This window comes from Coturnix japonica, chromosome 27 (genome assembly GCF_001577835.2).
Source record: "Coturnix japonica isolate 7356 chromosome 27, Coturnix japonica 2.1, whole genome shotgun sequence".
NCBI lineage: Eukaryota > Metazoa > Chordata > Aves > Galliformes > Phasianidae > Coturnix > Coturnix japonica.
In genome coordinates this window covers 4,469,819-4,487,809 of record NC_029542.1, presented here as the reverse complement: position 1 = coordinate 4,487,809, position 17,991 = coordinate 4,469,819, and the positions used below count along the sequence as shown (strand labels likewise).

The window sequence follows — 17,991 nt, the reverse complement described above, 5'->3', positions numbered from 1 at the left end:
CGGGGCCGGGGGGGGCGGGGAGGGGCTGCGCGGTTATCCGATAAAACGGAGATAGAAAACGAAAATAAACCCCGCTTTGGCCGCAGGGGCGGAGCCGCCCTGAGCTCATTTCACGGGGGGGGGCTGCGGGCGGGCCCGGCGCGCTCATTGCCCGTCATTTCTGCCGGAGCCGGAACAGCCGGCAGCGATCGTGGAGGGGGAGCTGGGCCGGGGGGCAGCGGGAGCGGGGCGGCTGCGGGGATGCTGCCGTCTGCCGTCCCCGGGCTGATGTTGGCTGCCGTCGTGGCGCTGTTGGTGGCCGTGTTCGTGCTGCTGCCGTCCGCCCCGCCGCTGCGGCACCGCCTGCTCCGCGCCGCGCTGCTGCGGGCCTCGGGGTGGCAGCGGCGCCGCCTGGAGCTGCAGAGCATCGACGTGCGGCACGGGCAGGAGCGGCGGCTGCGGCGGCTGCTGCCCCGCGGTGCGGCCCCGGGTGAGCCGGGCGGGGGGAGCAGGGCGGGCAGCGGGGGCGGCGGGACGCGCTTCTGAGCCCCAACGTCCGCCCGCAGGGTCCGACGCGTTCCGGGAGCGTCACCCGCTGAACCCGCGCTGCGACGACGGGGAGCGAGCGGAGCCGCTGCCGCCGCTGAGTCTGTGCGCCGCGCTGCGGAGCTGCTGGAGCGCCGAGCCCGCGCTGCAGGTAGAGCGGGCTGCGGGGAGCGCGGTGCGGGCGGGGCCCCGCGGCTTCGCCCTGCAGCCCCCCCCGATCTCTCCGCACAGGGCGCCTTGTTCTACCTGCACGCCCTGCACCGCACCTTCCCGCAGGCGCTGACGCTCCGTGGCACGGCCGTGCTGGGCTGGGCGCCCGCCGCTCCCCGCGCCCCGGGGTTGTGCCCGCTGCCCACGCTGTACTGCTCGCCCCCCGAGGCCGCCGCTCTGCCCGTGCGCTCCGCAGCCCTGCGGGTGCAGCTGCTCTTCGCCCTGCGGACGCGTGCGCTGCGCGTGCTGGAGGCCCGGCTGCCCAACGAGCTGCACGACGCGCTGATGGTGCTGCGGGATGGCTGGAACGAGCTGGCCCACGAGCTGGCGCTGGGCACAATGAGCCCCCGGCCCGGGCTGCCCGAGGAGCTGCGGGGTCGGCTGCAGGCGCTGCTGGTCCCTGACGGCGCGCGGGCGGCAGAGCTGCGGGCCGAGTGTGAGAGGGGCTTCCAGGGCATCGTGCGGCGCCTGTGGCCGCAGCTGCAGGTGGTGGTGGTGGGCACGGTGCGCGGTGGGGAGCGGCTGTACTGCGATGCCCTGCGCCGGGTGGCCTGCGAGGGGCTGCCCCTGTACTGCCCCTGGTACCGGGTGGCAGGAGGTGAGTGCTGGGGGGGCGGCATCCCTCACGTAGGGGTCGGTCTTTGTCTGTGCCCCGCAGAGGGGATGAGGAGGGTGATCGGGGGCTCACAGCCGCTCTCTGCCCAGCTCTGCTCGGTGTCAACCTGTGGCCAAAAGATCCCGTGCCTCGCTTCGTGCTGTGCCCAGAGTGGGCGTTCTGTGAGTTCCTGCCCTGCCCAGTGGATGAGGAGGAGGAGCAGCGCACGGTGCTGCTGGGCGAGCTCTGGGAGGGACGCGAGTACAAAGTGATCCTCACTGCCCGGCCTGGGGAGTACAGGTGCTGCTGCTGCAGGACTTAGGGAGGCTGTGAGCCCCTCCCCAGCCTCACGCCCACGCTGCCCACACAGGTGCCTTGCTGGAGAGGTGCTGCGGGTGGCTGGCTTTCATAAGCAGTGCCCTATGGTGGAGCCCATGCGCAGGTGAGGTCTCCCCAACTCAGTGCTCCTCACCTTCAGGCAGGCTGTGGGGGTGCACGGTGCTGCTGGCACCTCCCCAGTGCAGGATACCCAGCCCTGCTGTGCCCACAGGGAGAGCCAAGCGCTGAACGTGCGCGGTGAGAGCATCCCTGAGGATCGGTTCTGCCACAGCCTGTGCCGTGCTGTGGGCATGTGGCCGGGTGCCCGGCTCATGGACTACATCTGTGTGGAGAGCACCTTGCTGGGTGAGCACCCCAAAGAGTTCCTGTCACCTCCCCCCAGCCTCCCCAAGAGGGTGGCTGTGACGTGCTGGCGGCGCTGCTGCAGGTGCCTCCTCAGGGGCCGGTGCCCCCCATTACGAGGTGTTCGTGGAGCTGCGGGGCCTGCGGGACCTGTCAGAGGGGCAACGCCACAAGGTAAGGGGGCTTTGGGGTTTGCTGGGGGCAGGAAGGGAGCAGATCTGCTGTGCGCTCCCTGCGCGCCCGGCCGCCACGCGGTGGCAGTGCTCGTCGGCTGCGGGATTCCTCCGGGACTGACTGCTGAGTGCTGAGCAGGAGCCCGCAGGCAGCGCCTATGGGGAGCCCCGCAAGCACTGAAGGCTTCTGGCCAAGGGGCTCCTTCCTTGTTTGGTATCAGAGCTGGAGCTCTGGGTTTTGGGGGATGGCAGCTGTTCCATAGGGAAAACAGCATTTTGGGATCACGCTGGCAGCCCCTTCCCCTCTCTGCAGCTGGACCACTGCCTGCAGGAGGATTTCCCCATCTATAAGTCGTTCCGCTTCAAGGGCAGCATCGGGCCCCTGCGCCTGCACCTGGTGGGGGCCGGGTCCTTCGCGCGGCTGCGGGAGGCCATGGGCTGCCCCGTCCCCATGCCCAGGGTGCTGCGGGAGGAGCGGCTGCTGGCCGTCATCCAGGGCACCGTTATCTCCTAAGGGCAGCGCTGGGCTCTGCTTGGTGTCACCTACCGGGCATGGAGTGGGACTGGGGTGAGGGCACCCAATGGAGCAGATGGAGCCAGCAGTGTGACCCTGGCCTTTCTCAGGACTCACTTTGGGCACAGGGTGGGACTGTGGCTGCAGGTGGGCATCCTCAGGGCCTTTCCAGACATGCTTAGCCAAAGTGCCCATCAAGTGCCACCAGATGTGGGGCAGCGGTGCCTTTCCCGAGGGTCCTTTGGGGGTTCACAGCTGGTGGCCATCACAGGGGAACAGCAGAAACCTCCCGAGCCTTGGGGAGCCCCGGGGCCCTGCAGCCTTGTGTCCCCTGGCATGGATGCCCTGGGGCAGGGTGTGTGCTGGCAGCAGTGATTGCTGCCCCTCTGCAGCCCTGGCACTTGTCTGCTGGGTGGGAAACAATCAGCTCCAGCAGGGGCTTTTTTAATGTAAAAAACCCAAACAAACGGACCAAAAAACAAACAAACAAAACCAGATGCAAAAGAAAAGAGGATTATCTCTCAAATATAAATAAAGGACAGAGCTCTGGGACTGATTTTTATTTTTATTTTTAATCCTCATTAAGTGATTTGTTGATGACAACCCTGACTCTCCTTCTGATGAGAAGTTGCCTTTGTTATCCTCAGTCCTGGAGAAGGGTCGGTCATGAATATTTAACCAGCTCAGCGTTTGTTTGGGGCTCTGGGAGTGTCTGGGGCCGCTGGGGCCTTTGAGGCACAAATGTACCAGGCGGGGGGAACTGATTCTTTCCCTGCTTGTTAAGGTTTATTTTAAGGGCTACCGAGCCGTGGTGCTCAGAGCCTGCTGAGCACACAGCTGTTATCAGGGTGGGGGCAAGCAAGGCCGCTGGCAGAAGACATTGTCTTAAACAAGGCAGGCATGAAGCATCCCTGCAGTGCAGCCACCACCTCCTGCCATGGTAGCAATGGTACGGAGGGCCCTTCCCTCCCATGCCCCGCTGGAAATAAGCCTGGAGCAAAATTCCTGTTGCAAGCAGGGAAGAAATTGTGTGGTGGGGAGAGTTTGGGGACCCTGAATATCCGGACAGGGACATTGGTGCTGGGCCAGTGTGCATCAGAAGTGCTCAGTGCTGTCAGGGTTGGGTGTTACTGGAGTGTGGAGTTGGTGGGTGCTGGATAAAGGGCTGAGGTGGAGCAGCTCTGTGTGGTGCTCCCAGCCCTGCACTGCAGACATCTGTGGCCTGAACGTAGCCTGGGGAGCCTCGTGGTGCATCACATCCTGCTGCTGTGCCATGCATGCCCACAGCCCTTCCCCATTGCCCCACTGTGCCCCACAGCAGAAGCTTGAGCCCTCCTGCTTGGACAAGCAGTGATGGGCTGGGTGCAGTGTGCCGGGCTGTGGGGTGTGCGGGCAATTTGAGCAGGATGCAGGCAAGTTTTGGGTGCAGGCTGCAGGGTGTGGGCTGTGTTTGGGTACCAGGCTGCAGGATGCCAGTCTGGGTTTGAGCAAAGGAACGCAGGATGCCAAGATGTGATCTCGCTTTGGGTACCAGGCTGCCAGGTGCTGGCTGGGGTTGTGCACCAGGCTGAGGTGTGGCTCCCAGGATGCAGGCTCGGTACCAGGCTGCAGGGTGCTGCTTTGGCCGGGGTCCCGGCGGTCTGGGGCGGGCACCGAGTCCGTGCGCTGCGGCGCTGAGCGGAGGCTCGAAGGTGCCGGTGTCGCTGCACGGCAGCGCTGTCACCGTGCACGGCAGCAGCCCGGGGCGGGGGGGCGAGGGGTCCCCGCCCTCGGCCCCGGCCCGTCCCCTCCTCACGGCCGCGCCGCCTCCCGCCCGCTCCGCCACTGAGCCCGCAGCGGCGGCGGGCACAGGCACCGGGGCGCCCGGGGCCCCGCGGCGGCCGCTGCTGTGGTGCCGCGGGGATGGCGGAGGGGCCCCGGAGCGCCCCGCCGCCCGGCTCGCCCCGCCCCGCCGCGCCGCTGCCCAACGGGCCCCGCGGCGGCGGTGGCGGCAGCCCCGGTTCGGGCTCGGGGAGCAGCAGCCGCGAGGACTCGGCGGAGCGGAGCCCCGCACCCGCCGCGCCCCGTGCGAGCATCATGAAGGTGAGAGCCCGTGCTCTGGCCCGACCCCCCGCTTCCTCGCGGTTCTCCCCTCCCCGGGGGGCTGCCCTCGTTGTTCGCCCCCTCCCCTGGCTCCGGGCGGCACCTGCGCAGGACTCGGTGCTGCGGAGCGCCTCGGTGGGCCGAGCCCAGCCTGGCGGAGCGGTTGTGCGCCGGTTGCTGCCGCCCCTGCTGTCCCCCGAGCGCTCCCGGCCGGGGTCCGCCGTGCCCCCGGGTGGTGGCAGAGCGGCGGAGGGGAGCAGACCCCGCTCCCGGTGTGTGGCTGGTGCCGGGCACCGCTCCCATCAGCTCTGGCACCGGGTCCATCGCTCTGCCCGTCGCCGGGGTCCCCCAAGGGCAAACCCAGCTCAGGCTTTGTGCGCTCCCCGGGCCGGGCCTGTGCTCTGTGCCTCCGGGAACTGCACCGTCCATCCCCTGCTCGTGAGTTCCCTGCATGACCGTGCTGCCCCTGTGCTGGCACTGCATGGCAGCATCTCCACAGCCTGCAGGAGGGCACCCACGGGTGCTCCTGCCTCTTGGGCATCCTCTGAGCTCCCTCCTGCAGAAGCACTGAGGCTCAGGACCAGCTTCTGCCACCTTCTCTGTGGCTGGGCAGGGGCACTGAGGGGGCCGTGGGTCAAGGGGGTCCCCTGAGCTCCCCGTGGCAGTGGGCAGTGGGTCACGTGCGTGATTTTTCTAAAGCAGCCCCCCTAATTGTGCTTACGTCGGCGCTGCTCACTGACACAATAGGTCACGTCCGCCCGGGACCGCCTCCCCACTCCTGGCAGCCTATTTTAAGCTGATAGAGCTCCGGTACTATTAATACCTTGTGTGGGGGCTGCTATGTGCTGCCTGCCCTCCTGACCCAGCGACCCAGGCTTTGTGGACCTCCTGCACACTGCTGCCCATCACCAGCATGATGAGAACTCCTCCCCAGGCTCCGTGGCACCTCGAGGGCTGTGTGCTCATGGTTTTCCCAAGGGACCTCATGAGGTCCCCAGTCCCTCCTGCAGCCTTTGCTCTGCCTGCTCCCCACAGGGATAAGAAGGAGTGCACGGGGCTGCTTCACTTCTCTTTGCCTCTTTTCTGCATGAAGCCCTGGTGCTGCTGTGCATCACCACAGAGTTTGGCCTTTGGTGAAGGTTGGGTGGCCCTGAACCAGTGCTGGAGGAGCGCTGCCAATGGAGGTCAGCCTGAGATGGCCGTCCCCAGCCCCTCGTGGTCTGCCACGTGGCTCTGGGTCCCTGCAGACCTGGTATTTCCCCACTGTTGGGGGGCTGCAGGTTCCTATCTTTGTGCAGTGCTGGATCCTGCAGCCCTGAGTTCCCCAGGCTGAGCCCCAGGCACCACATGGGCTGAGGCCTTGCTTTGGGTGAGTCTGGTGGGGACAGTGGGTGGGCATGCTGCTGAAAGAACACACAGGCATTTGCTGCTTGTACTCCTCTGCTATTCCCTGTTTGGACATAGTGATCCTGCATAGTGTCCCCCAGGGAGGCTCTTATGTCCCCAAGCAGGAAAGGGAGGATAGAGAGCATCCTGTGCCATTTAGCAGCAGGTCTCCATTGCTCAGGTTTTGTACAAGCTTGTGGGGAGCTGCTGCCTCTCCGAACCCCATCCAGGTCTGTGTGCATCGCTGTGTCTGTATCCCCATGGGAAGGACCTGGGGAGCAACTGTCTGACCCCAAATCCCCCGAGGATGCTGAGGCTGTTCTGGGGCTCTGTGTGTGTCACAGCCAGCCTGGCCCCCACTAGCTGCAGTTGGGCAGAGGGCACCCACTAACTGTGGGCTGCAGGCAGACCCTGCCTGGTGACTAAGTGGAAGCACATGTGGGTAGAGTTGTGGGCTCTGTTATTCTATGGGATTTCCAGAAAAGATTGGAGGAGTGAATCTGAAAGTAGAATCAGCTGGGGGAGCCCAGGGCTGGCTGTGCTGGGTCCATTGGCCCCATACAGTGATGGGAGCACAGCTGTGTGGGGATGCAATGGGGAGGGCAGTCCCCATGTCCTCCTGGAGGAGTTGTTCCCTGCTTCTTCCCTGAGTTGGAAACTGAAAGTTTTGGTGAGCTGGGAAGATGCTGGAGGGGGGTTCCGGGCCTGTTCCTTCCTGCTGCAGGCTGTGACCCTTCCCAGCACCCTGCTGTTCATCCCCTCCACGTGGGGCCATCCCTCACTGTGTAAGCTCTGGAGCAGTGCCATTGCTCTGCACTGGGGCCCAGGCTCCACAGCCCCTTGCTGGGAAGTGGCAGCTGGTGCAGCAGGGAGTGGATGTGTCACTCGGTCTTATTGGCAGGGAACAGACGAGTGGAGAAGAGCCCTGGCTGTGCCTGGCCTCCTGCTGCCTCTGCTGCTGGCTGCCCACACCCCACTCACACTGCCCAGCCTGGGCCATGGTAGTGGGGAGAACTGGGACATGGGATGTGTCACAGCCCAGTTAGACTCAGGAACAGCCGTGTCACCAAACGCAGCCCTACTGGGTCAAGGTGTCCTGCTTCCCTCCATTGGGCAGCAGAGCTTCGGCTCCTTCCCGTGCTCCTCAACCCCGGAGGCTTTTGGTTCCTCTGTATCCCACCTTTATGTGCCATTTAACTGCTGGAGATTCCCCTGAGGATAACGGGAGGGGAGCAGCAGCTGGGCAGGTCTGTGACCTGATGGGCCCGGCCCTGCACTCATTTAGCCGGGTAAGGAGCGGGTCACGTGGCAACTGAGATTAGGATTGCTGTGCTTGCCAGGCTACTAATCACTGCAGGTAATTGGCTAAAGTGCAGCTTAGCACACACTGCAGAGCCAGGCAGGGTGAGGGGAGCTGGGTTTGGCCGTGCCGTCCATGCCCGGCTGGGTGCTGGCAGTCAGCATTGCGGTCAGCATCGCCGTGGGCACAGTGGTTGGCCGTGCTGCATGGCTGTGTACTGCATGGCTGTGTACTGCATGGCTGTGTGCTGCATGGCAGTGCTGCCCCGTGCTGGAGCTGTGCCCCGTGGCTGGGATTCTCCATGCGGTGGCGGGGCTCTCCCAGCCACAGGCACTGCGTGTCCCACCCACGCTGCTGACCTACTTTGCACCTTGGGAGCTCTGCCTGCCCCGCTGCTGCCCGCGCCTGGCCAAGCACTGGGCACAGAGCAGCACATCCCAGCTCAGCCAGATGAATATGCCAGAGCAACTTGCTGCTGGGAGCAGCGGCTTCGCTCTCCCTGTGCATGAGCCTGGTGGATAGCAGCTGGCTGTGGATGCATGCACATTGAGCAGCGCATGCTGTGGTGCACACCAAGGGCTCTCCTGAGCCCGTGCTGAGGGCTGGGTTTGCTGCCTGCTGTGGGCAAGCTCCGGAGCAGCTGGAGGCAGGTCCTGGCAGCTGCTGGGTGCGAGCAGGCCCCCCGCCCCGTGTTTCCTTTCCGGATGGATTTCCTGTTTTCTGCGCTGGGGCCCAGTACAGGGGTGGGGTGCACACCGGGCTGGGTGTGGGTCTGCAGGGCCTGCAGGTCTGGCCCCAGTGCAGGAGCGTGGCTGCACTCCCTGCTGCTGACAGGGCCACCTGCATGTGGGTGCCTGGGTCTGGAGCTGCGAGGCAGCGCCATGCTCAGATTGCTGCTCACAGGAAGCATCCTGACAGTGGTGCAGAGGCTCAGCCCTTCCCATGAGCCTGATGCTGAGCACTCTGTGCCCAGTACTGAGACTCAGCCTTGGGCTGAGCACCTCAGCAGGATGCTGTTGTGAGCATGCTCTCCCTGCTTGGGGAGGCTGATCTGGGTCCTTAGATGTTTCCATGGCTTTTCCCTCTGATCCAGCAGCATCCAGCTAGCTCTGGCATAGGGATGGGGATAAGGGCTGTTTTCCTCTTCCTTGGGGCACCTTTTCCCATTCACCCTTATCTGGAGCTGGCTACCTTGTCCTGATTGTCCTTGGTCAGGGCTGCCTGGACCCATAGAGCCAAATCCAGACCTTTTGGGATGAAATGCTGTGGTGTGTGTGCCTGCAGCAGCTCTGCCATGGAGATGTGAAAACTCTTGGGGTACTGGAAGGGGCATTTCATTGTCCGCACACCCTGGCAGCTGGGAAGAGCCTGCATGTGCCAGAGACACCACCAGATTAGAGGTGACTCACCATAATCTTGAAGAAGTGGATTAAATCTCCCTGCTGCACTACTTAATGAAATCCATCCCATAATATGCTCCCAGCCCTGCTGTTCCCCATCCCATCCCCCCTCACTTCAGCTCGTTACTGTTAGGGTCTTCCCCATCCTGGGGACCCCCTTCCCGCATTGCCCAGGATTGGTGCCTGGAGGTGGGCACGGGGGGTCCTGCTGGAGCCTTTCCCTGCCAGCATCCGGCAGACCCGGGGAGTGCCTGTGTGTGGCTTTGCCCCTGGGGGTGAGCAAGTGGTGGGGTAGGATCCAGCTCAGGGCTGGGAGCAGGAAGGAAGGAAGGAAGGAAGGAATGCAGAGTTAAAATAAGCCCAGCAGTGGGGCAGGCCCCAGCTGGAGCCAGTTCCCAACCTCCAGGGCCAGGGGAGAGGGCCCGGTGAGTCCAAAGGGCTTTGTATGGCATGGGAGCTCCTGGGACCCCTCACTGTGCATTGGGGCTGGGGTGGGAGCCTGGGGGATGGGGAGTGCACATTGCCTTGCCCTGATGGATCTGCCCCTTCTGCCACCCTGGCAGGATGGCTCCCGGCAGCGGCCCATGCAGAAGAAGACGGTCTCCTTCAGCACGATGCCCAATGACCGGAAGATAAACAGTGCAGCTGCCTGCATCTCCTTCATGCTGGAGGGCTGTGAGCTGAAGAAGGTGCGCTCCAACTCCCGGATGTACAGCCGCTTCTTTGTGCTGGACACTGACATGCGCTCCGTGCGCTGGGAGCCTTCCAAGAAGGACTCAGAGAAGGCCAAGATTGAGATCAAGTCGGTGAAGGAGGTGCGTGTGGGCAAGAAGACACCCATCCTGCGCAGCAATGGCCTGTCCGACCAGTTTCCTGATGAGTGCGCCTTCTCCATCATCTATGGAGACAACTATGAGTCTCTGGACCTGGTGGCCAGCTCAGCCGATGTGGTGAGCGCCTGGGTGATGGGGCTGCGGTACCTGCTGTCCTACGGGAAACACACACCTGAGGCTCTGGGGTCTGGCCACCCCAGCCTGCGCACCTCCTGGATCTCCTCCGTCTTCGACCTCGCCGACCTGGAGAAGTCCGGCCACATCCCCGTGTCCCGCGCCGTGCAGCTCATCAAAGCGCTCAACCCTGGCATGAAGGCGTCCACCATTGAGCTGAAGTTCAAGGAGCTGCAGAAGGCCAGCGAGCGTCCCAGCACCGAGGTGGCCTGCGACCTCTTTGTGGAGGCGTACTGCGAACTCTGCACCCGGCCCGAGATCTTCTTCCTGCTGGTGCAGTTCTCCAGCAACAAGGAGTACCTGGGCCTGAAGGACCTGCTGACGTTCCTGGAGGTGGAGCAGGGCATGGAGGGCGTCACGGAGGAGAAGTGCTTGGAGATTGTCAGCAAGTACGAGCCCTCCAAAGAGGGCCGGGAAAAGGGCTACCTGGCCATCGACGGCTTCACCCGCTACCTGCTCTCCTCTGACTGCTCCATCTTCGACCCGCAGCACCGCCGGGTGTGCCAGGACATGGCGCAGCCTCTCTCCCACTACTACATCAGCTCTGCCCACAGCGCCTGCCTGCTGGAGGACAACTTCTGGGGCCGCTCAGACATCAGTGGATACGTCAGTGCTCTGGGGCTGGGCTGCCGCAGCATTGAGCTGGTGCTGTGGGATGGCCCCGAGGGTGAGCCTGTGGTCTACACCAGCCCCTCAGCCGCCTCCTGCGTGCCCTTCCGCTCCGTGGTGGAGCTGATCGACCAGCACGCCTTCGCCGCCTCCGCCTACCCGCTGATCCTCTGCCTGGTGGTGCGCTGCTCTGCTGCCCAGCAGCGCCTGGCCGCCCAGTGCCTGCGCAAGACACTGGGTGAGAAGCTCTACCTGGAGCCGCCTGACCCCGCCGCCTCCTATCTGCCCTCCCCAGAGCAGCTCAAGGGCCGCATCCTTATCAAGGGCAAGAAGCTGCCACCCAGCTGTGAGGACAGCGAGGGGGAGGTGTCGGATGAGGAGGAAGGCTGGGAGCTGGCACGGAGGCTGGGCCAGGAGGACCGTGAGGTGGCGGAAGGGGGGGTCCCGCGGCGTGTGCGGCTCAGCCGTGAGCTCTCGGAGCTGGTGAGCCTCTGCCAGGCCGTCCCATTCCAGGACTTTGAGAGCTCGCGGCGCGGGCAGCGCTACTGGGAGATGTGCTCCTTCAGTGAGGTGGAGGCGGGCCGCTTCGCCAACGAGTGCCCAGCCGAGCTGGTGAGCTACAACAAGCGCTTCCTCTCCCGTGTCTACCCCAGCCCCATGCGCATTGATGCCAGCAACATGAACCCTCAGGACTTCTGGAAGTGCGGCTGCCAGATGGTGGCCATGAACTACCAGACGCCGGGGCTGATGATGGACCTCAACGCAGGCTGGTTCCGGCAGAACGGGGCTTGTGGCTACGTCCTCCGCCCTGCCATCATGCGGGAGGAGGTCTCCTACTTCAGTGCCAATGCCAAGGATTCCCTGCCTGGGGTGCCTGCGCAGCTCCTGCACCTCAAGGTCATCAGTGGGCAGAACCTGCCCAAGCCGAAGGGCTCAGGGGCCAAGGGGGAGGTGGTGGAGCCCTACGTCTGTGCTGAGATCCATGGCATCCCAGCTGACTGCGCTGAGCACCGCACCAAGACGGCCCTGCAGAGCGGGGACAACCCCGTCTTCGATGAGAGCCTGGAGTTCCAGATCAACCTACCCGAGCTGGCTGTGCTGCGCTTCGTTGTGCTGGATGACGACTACATTGGGGATGAGTTCATTGCTCAGTACACCATCCCCTTCGAGTGCCTGCAGCCCGGATACCGCCACGTCCCGCTTCAGTCACTGACTGGGGAGCCCCTGCCCCATGCCACCCTCTTTGTGCATGTGGCCATCACCGACCGCCGCGGGGGAGGCAAGGGGCACCGCCGGGGGTTGGCGGGGCGCCGGGGCCGCCGGGTGCGTGAATATACCTCCACCAAAGCCACCGGCATCAAGGCCATCGATGAGGTCTTCCGGACGGCCACTCAGCCCCTGCGGGAGGCCACCGACCTGAGGGAGAATGTGCAGGTACTGCAGCCACACGGCACTGTGGGGTCTGGGGAGAGGCGGCACTGGGCTGGGGGGGCTGGGGGTGCTCCTGGCCCAGCCCGACGCTGTTCTCTGCCCACAGAACGCGCTGGTCTCCTTCAAGGAGCTGTGTGGCCTGACGCCCGCCGCCAACATGAAGCAGTGCATCCTGACGGTGGCTGCATGGCTGCTGCACAGTGACAGCGCACCCAGTGTCACCCTCAACCTGGCTGAGCAGTACCCCCCCATGGAGGCACAGGGCCCCATCCCCGACCTGCTGCGCAAGGTCCTCACTGCCTATGAGACGGTAAGTGCCAGCTCAGGGTACTCAGGGTCTGTCCTGCTCCAAGGTGTTTGCCTGCAGCTCTGTGCACTGTGGTGTCCCAGGATGGGTCCCATCCCGGAGCAGGGATGGCTGGCTGGGAGGTGCTCTGCAGGCAGGGGGGGTGGGGAGCACGGAGGATTCAGGGTTGTGCAGCTCCTCTCACTGCCCCTCTTTCCTCAGATGATCCAGACCAGCCGGACGCTGATCGAGTCTGCTGACGTGGTGCACAGCAAGCTCATCCAGGCACAGCAGGCAGGTGGGTCTGGGGGTGCTGAGGGCTGTGTGCAGGGTGCTGTGCCTCTGAGCTGCCTGGGGACACTGTCCCCATGGGGATCTGCTCAGAACAGCACCAGGCTCTGGAGCTGTGCACAGCAGTGTGCTGGCATTTCAGTCTGTGCATTGCACACCTGCAGTGTATGGCAGAGTGCAAGTGGTGTGGGTGCCTGCCTGGCTCCAGAGAGTTTGTAGGGTCAGCCCAGGGCTCAGCTCTTTACCCTTCCCATGTCCTGGCAGTGCTGTGAGTGGTGCAGGGAGCTGCCCAGAGCCTGCAGTGAGGGAGTGCTGCTGGGGCTGGGGGGCTGGGGGGGGCTGGGAGGGAGCGCACAGAGCGGAGGAGGTTGATGAGGAAGCGGAGAAGAGTCATTAGCTGCCAAACGCCAGAATATAATTAGCATCAGAAATAACAGACTGAGGCTGACGGTAGAAGTGGCAACTGAATGTTATGACTTAAAAGACACATGGCTGAACCCACACAGGCAGGTGCTGCTGGCAGCCTTACCTGGCCCTGGGCCCCAATGCTGCCCAGCACTGCTGCCCCACTCCCAGCACCGTGCTCCTGGTGGGCACTAATGGGCAACGCCAGGATCCTGTGTACTGTAGAGGCAGCTGTGGCTGCTCCATAGCACTGCTGGCCCCAGGGCTGTGTGGGGGTAACCCGTGGGGCTGGAGGGCTGCCGGACACTGTATGGGGTGGGGAGGAGAGTGTCCACGCTGTGCCACACTGACCCGTGACAGCTGCTGCCAGCAGCCCTGTTTATTCTGTGGATGCATCGCCACATCGTCAGTGATGTGGAGCACGGCAAGGGGGCTGGGGGTGCAGGCTGGGGTGGGCTCTGCATCTCCTGCACTACTTTGGCTGTGGGAGCCCTCTGCTGTGCTGCAGAAATGAGCGCTGCCCTGTGTCCCTTGTTCTCCTTGGGGGCAGAGGTCTGGGATGTGCTGACCCCTACACTGTGGTCCTGCAGCCATGACCTCCATTCACTCCATGGTGCCATGGCTGAGCCACAGCATTATGGGCGCTGTGGGGAGGTCTGGGGGTGCCGGCGGCAGGGCTGGGGGTGCAGGGAGGGGGTGTGAGCTGATTGGCAGTGTGTGGGTGAGCAGGCGTGTGTGGGAGCCCTCGTGTGGGCCCAGAGACAGTGCTGCGTCAGGGAGGGGTAAATTTAGCACCCGCTCACGAGGACATCATGCGGTACAGTGTGGGGGCACACGCTCCAGAATGGGGGGGGAGGGGGCAACAGCTCCTCTTTGAGCCCCTCTGGGTGGGCTGCAGTTATGGGGGGGCAATGCCTCTGCCTGGGGCCACTGCAGCCCATCCTGATCCTATGGGCTTTGGGATCCAAAGCCAACAAGGACTGGGGGCAAGTTGGTGGGGGCTGTGCTGGAACATCATTCTCTAAGGGGAGGAGGCTCAGGGCTGCTGAGGCTGACCGTGAAGTTCTCTGTTGGGTGAAAGACACCCCATCCCCATCCCCATCCCCATCCCCTGTGGCAATGGCTGTCCCCACGCACGGTGGTGCTGAGCACGGCTCCATGTGCCACATGCCCAGGTATGGACTTCCACAAGGAGCTGCACCGCATCGAGGCCAAGGAGGGGCTGCGGGGACGGAAGCTGCAGAAAGCACTGGAGAGCTTTGCCTGGAACATCACCGTCCTGAAGGTGAGAGGAACATGCTCCTGTGCTCCTGTCCCCCACTGCTGACCCTGCTGGTGTGCAGGGAGGTGGGACCAGCATCAAAAGATGCTCCAGAAGCACAGGCTGGTTGTGGTCCATGATGAGCCGGTGCCCAGTACATCCTTGATCCCCTGATGTTTTCTTCCCCCGGCAGGGCCAGGCTGACCTTCTCAAGCACGCCAAGGCGGAGGCGTTGGACAACCTCTGGCAGATCCACAACGCTGGGCAGTCCTGCGGCATCGGCAGGAACGGTTTGGCCTCGCCGGAGCCCTCCCGGCTGCGCGCGCCGCTGGAGCCCATCCCTGAGGCAGAAGGAGGCAGTGATGCAGCGTCCTGCTGACCCCAGTCTGGGGCTCAGGCAGCCCCCACAGAGCAGCCACTGCTGCAGGAACAGGGACTAGAGAACCTGTGGCACAGTTGGGGATGGGAGCAGGAAGGATGCTGAGGGGCTGAAGTGGGGCCAGCACAGTCATTTGCCTGCACTGCAGGGAACTGGGGGGGGGCTCACTCCTGTCTGTTCACTCTGACTTCCCAGGCCTCTTCCATCTGCTTCCAGAATGGGTGCTGTGCAGTGGGGCCAGAGGGTTGGGCTGCTGGCACCCAGCTGTGTGCGTGCACCCCCAGCCTGCTGTGCCACCCCCCTCCCCATTAGAACCGCCCCAGCTGTGGGCTTCGGCTGTCAGGGCTGCAGATTCTGCCTTTGCTGGCCCTGGAGACAGCCTGCATGGCCGGAAGGGGCTTGACCGACCCCTGTCCCTTCTCACAGGGTCTTCCCAGGTATCCTCAAGCCCCTGCTGTGCAGAGGGGCTGGGAAGGCACCTGTAGAACAGCTGGCAATGGGTCAGGGGCTGTGGGACCACTGCAGAGCGGAGCTGCTGGGGGCTGTGTCCTCTGGCATCAGGGAACTTATCCCGGTCTTGTCCCACAGGGGAGCACACCGCAGGTGTGGGCGGTGGGTGAGGGGTGGTCTGGGGCTGCAGAGCGCTCTGTTTATAAAAGTGTGTGAGACCCACAGCGTGTGCTGCTGTCCCTGTCTGTGCTGGTGGCAGTGGCGATGCGGGCACCGTCCTTCTGCCGGTTCCATTTGCACCGTCCCCGCGCGTCATCGCGGTTCGCAGCCGGCGGCTGCCCGGCGCCCCTTTGTTCGGGCGGTAATTAGCCTAATGGGGCCACGCGGAGCTGACCTGAGAGCTGCCGTTGTTGGGAGCGGTTGGCGCTTTCTCCGGCTCTGACCTTCACGCGGCTTTGTGGGGCCGCGGGTCCCTCGGGTAATTATGGCTTCATTAGTGCCGCGCACCCCGGTCCCGCGCCGCACCCGCATAATACAGAGCCACAAATGAGGGGAAAGGCCTGACCGGTCTCCAAGCTACCGACAACAAAGAGCGCGCATCTCCCGGAGACCGGACGGTATTTTTGGCAGCGCTATTGTGCGGGGCCGGGGGCCGGGAGGGGCCGCCCCTATAAAGCCCCGGTGTGCGGCTCGGGGCGGCCGCGCTCCTCAGCCCCAGCGGGACATGAGCCAGCACCGCTTGGCCACCTGAAGACACCCAGAAGGATGGAGGTGCCCAATGCCAAGGTGGGGCTGGGGGTGGGCAGAGGAACTGCTGGGGTTTTGTAAGGGCTGGGCCGGTTCCCTTTTGAGCAGAGGTCGGGGGGCTCGGCCCTGTGTGGGTGCGGGGCACACGCTGCATGCGGCACCGTGCTTTGGCACGAGCCATGTGTGGGTGCTCCCAGTTCCTCCTGCAGCACTCAGCGATGACGGGAGGGTGCTGGCTGTGTCAGCACAGGTAAGTGTCGGTGAATATACCTGCAGCCAACTCCTGCTCACAGTGTGCTTTTTAGGCTGGGTTTTGGGGGCAGGAGCGAATCTCCTTGGGGTCCCGTCTGTCCCTGGATGTGCCCCAGGGGGGTGATGCTGTGGGTGCTGCAGCAGCGGAGATGAGCAGGAAACCTGCAGGGTGGGGGCTGAGCCCTGCACCAACGCGGCCGTTCTCGTGCAGCTGCAGCGATCCGCCTGCCTCCTGCTGCTGCTGCTGCTGCTCTGCTCCCTGGCCAGGGCCCGGCAGAGTCTGCCCGAGTGCTGCCGGCAGAAAACCTGCTCCTGCCGTATCTACGACCTCCTGCACGGCATGGGCAACCACGCCGCCGGCATCCTCACGCTGGGCAAGAGGAAGAGCATCCCGACAGCCTTCCAGAGCCGGCTGTACCGCCTGCTGCACGGCTCCAGCAACCACGCGGCGGGCATCCTCACCATGGGCAAACGCGAGGAGCGCCCCGACGCCGCCTGCCGCGATGCGCTGAGCTGCGCAGCGGGCGCTCAGCAGGCGGCGACCCCGAGGGGAACTGCGGGCAGCCCCAGCGAGTGCCAGGAGCACGCGGAGAAGGACCTGACCAAGGGCTGGGGAACGGCAAAGAGCTTTTACTGAGATGGGCTGCGGGGTGGGGGGGATCCGCGGGGGGCTCGGTGTCAATGGCACTTCTAAATACCTCCTTGTGGCCCTGGCCAAGGCTGCTCGGCGTACTTGGCCTTTTACAATAAACGGTAGCCTGATGTCAGCCGGCCTCGTCCCTGCAGGAGCCCGGAGGGCTGTGGTGCTGCTGCCCGGCCCGAGGATGGATCCCGCCCCTCCCGGGGGCCGTTGCAGCCGGTACCGAGCGGGTCCCGGGGCAGAGCCGCGCGCAGCCGAACAGCTGCCGGTGCCCGTCGGTGCCGAGACCCCCCCGGTGCCCTGGGCGGGGCTGGGGGCGGAGCCGGAGCCCAGGGCGGGCCGGGCCGAGCCGGGATTACCCGCGCCGTTGGGGGCAGCACCTGCGGAGGGGTCCTGGGGAGGCGGTGCTCGGTCCCGCAGCCCGGGGTGGGCGGCCCGGAAGGACGATGCCAGTGATGAAGGGTCTGCTGGCTCCGCAGAACACCTTCCTCGACACCATCGCCACCCGGTTTGACGGCACACGTACGGCTGCGTCCCGGGACCGCGGCGGAGGGCGGGCAGAGGGAGGCGGTGCTGCTCGGGATGACTTCGAAGCCCCCTGGGCTGGGCGGGTCGCGGACCCCAAGCTGTCTGTCCCTCGGCCGGGCTTCATCTACCCCGCGACGTGCAGCCCTCGAGCCGGCCGCGAGTGTCCCGTCCCCTTGTCGGTGTCCCCGGGAGACCTTCCCGGGGCTGACGGGGGTCTCCGCGCCCTTCCTGCACTGATTGCCCCAGGAGGGAGCGGGAGAAGCTCATGGCTCACCGTGCAGAGGGCAGGGACCCACTCTGCCCCAGCCCCAAATTCCCGGTGCCCAGTGTGACAGCTGCAGCCAGGTCAGGAGCCCCCCAGGGATGGGAGCAGGGTGTTGGGTACTACACTGGGAACCCCTGGCACTGCGGGATGCCCTGGGATGGCCACGTAGCAGTGTTTGCCTCCTGTACCCGTGGCACATGGCATTCTGGCCACCAATGTGGTTTGGAGCTCCAGAGCCTCGCTGTTGCACGGTGCTGGCTGTCAGTCCCCAGCTCCTGGAGTGCAGGTGCTGGGCTCTGCCTGCCACAAGAGCATCTCATTTGCTTGCACTGGGTGATTTTAAAGGCCCCTTCCACCCCAAGCTATTGCATGGAGCTGCGTCCCTGGGAGATGTGGATTGCCACCTCTTGCTGTGCTGAGACTGCTCTGATGATGCTTGGAGCACGCCCACACTAACAGTTTGCCCCACAGAGTGAGGGTGACCAACAGCATCCTGTCTTTGATGGCTTGAACCCGCCCTACAGATGCTTTTAAACGGTGTCTGGCTTTGTGGGTTTGATGTGTTTCTTATCGG

General features: G+C 64.4%; 2 protein-coding genes across 3 annotated transcripts; both read left to right on the top strand.

Annotated features, from left to right (window-relative positions):
- The first annotated feature begins 168 nt into the window (after positions 1-168).
- GHDC (GH3 domain containing) lies at positions 169-15,207 on the top strand. Of its 2 annotated transcripts, XM_032440918.1 has the most exons (12): positions 169-469; positions 546-676; positions 757-1,333; positions 1,441-1,630; positions 1,701-1,772; positions 1,881-2,014; positions 2,097-2,185; positions 9,430-11,916; positions 12,020-12,223; positions 12,422-12,497; positions 14,071-14,180; positions 14,350-15,207. In XM_032440918.1, the coding sequence occupies exons 1-12, from the start codon at positions 241-243 to the stop codon at positions 14,533-14,535; spliced, it is 4,485 nt and encodes a 1,494-aa protein (XP_032296809.1). In that variant the 5' UTR covers positions 169-240; the 3' UTR covers positions 14,536-15,207. The 2 variants fall into 2 exon arrangements, with proteins under 2 accessions (XP_032296809.1, XP_015741122.1); XM_015885636.2 differs by lacking the exons at positions 169-469; positions 546-676; positions 757-1,333; ... (2 more) ...; positions 1,881-2,014; positions 2,097-2,185 and adding an exon at positions 4,586-4,780.
- Positions 15,208-15,324: 117 nt separating this feature from the next.
- Positions 15,325-16,751, top strand: HCRT (hypocretin neuropeptide precursor). The gene is made up of 2 exons (XM_015885654.2): positions 15,325-15,771; positions 16,196-16,751. The coding sequence occupies exons 1-2, from the start codon at positions 15,751-15,753 to the stop codon at positions 16,619-16,621; spliced, it is 447 nt and encodes a 148-aa protein (XP_015741140.1). The 5' UTR covers positions 15,325-15,750; the 3' UTR covers positions 16,622-16,751.
- The last annotated feature ends 1,240 nt before the right edge of the window (positions 16,752-17,991 follow it).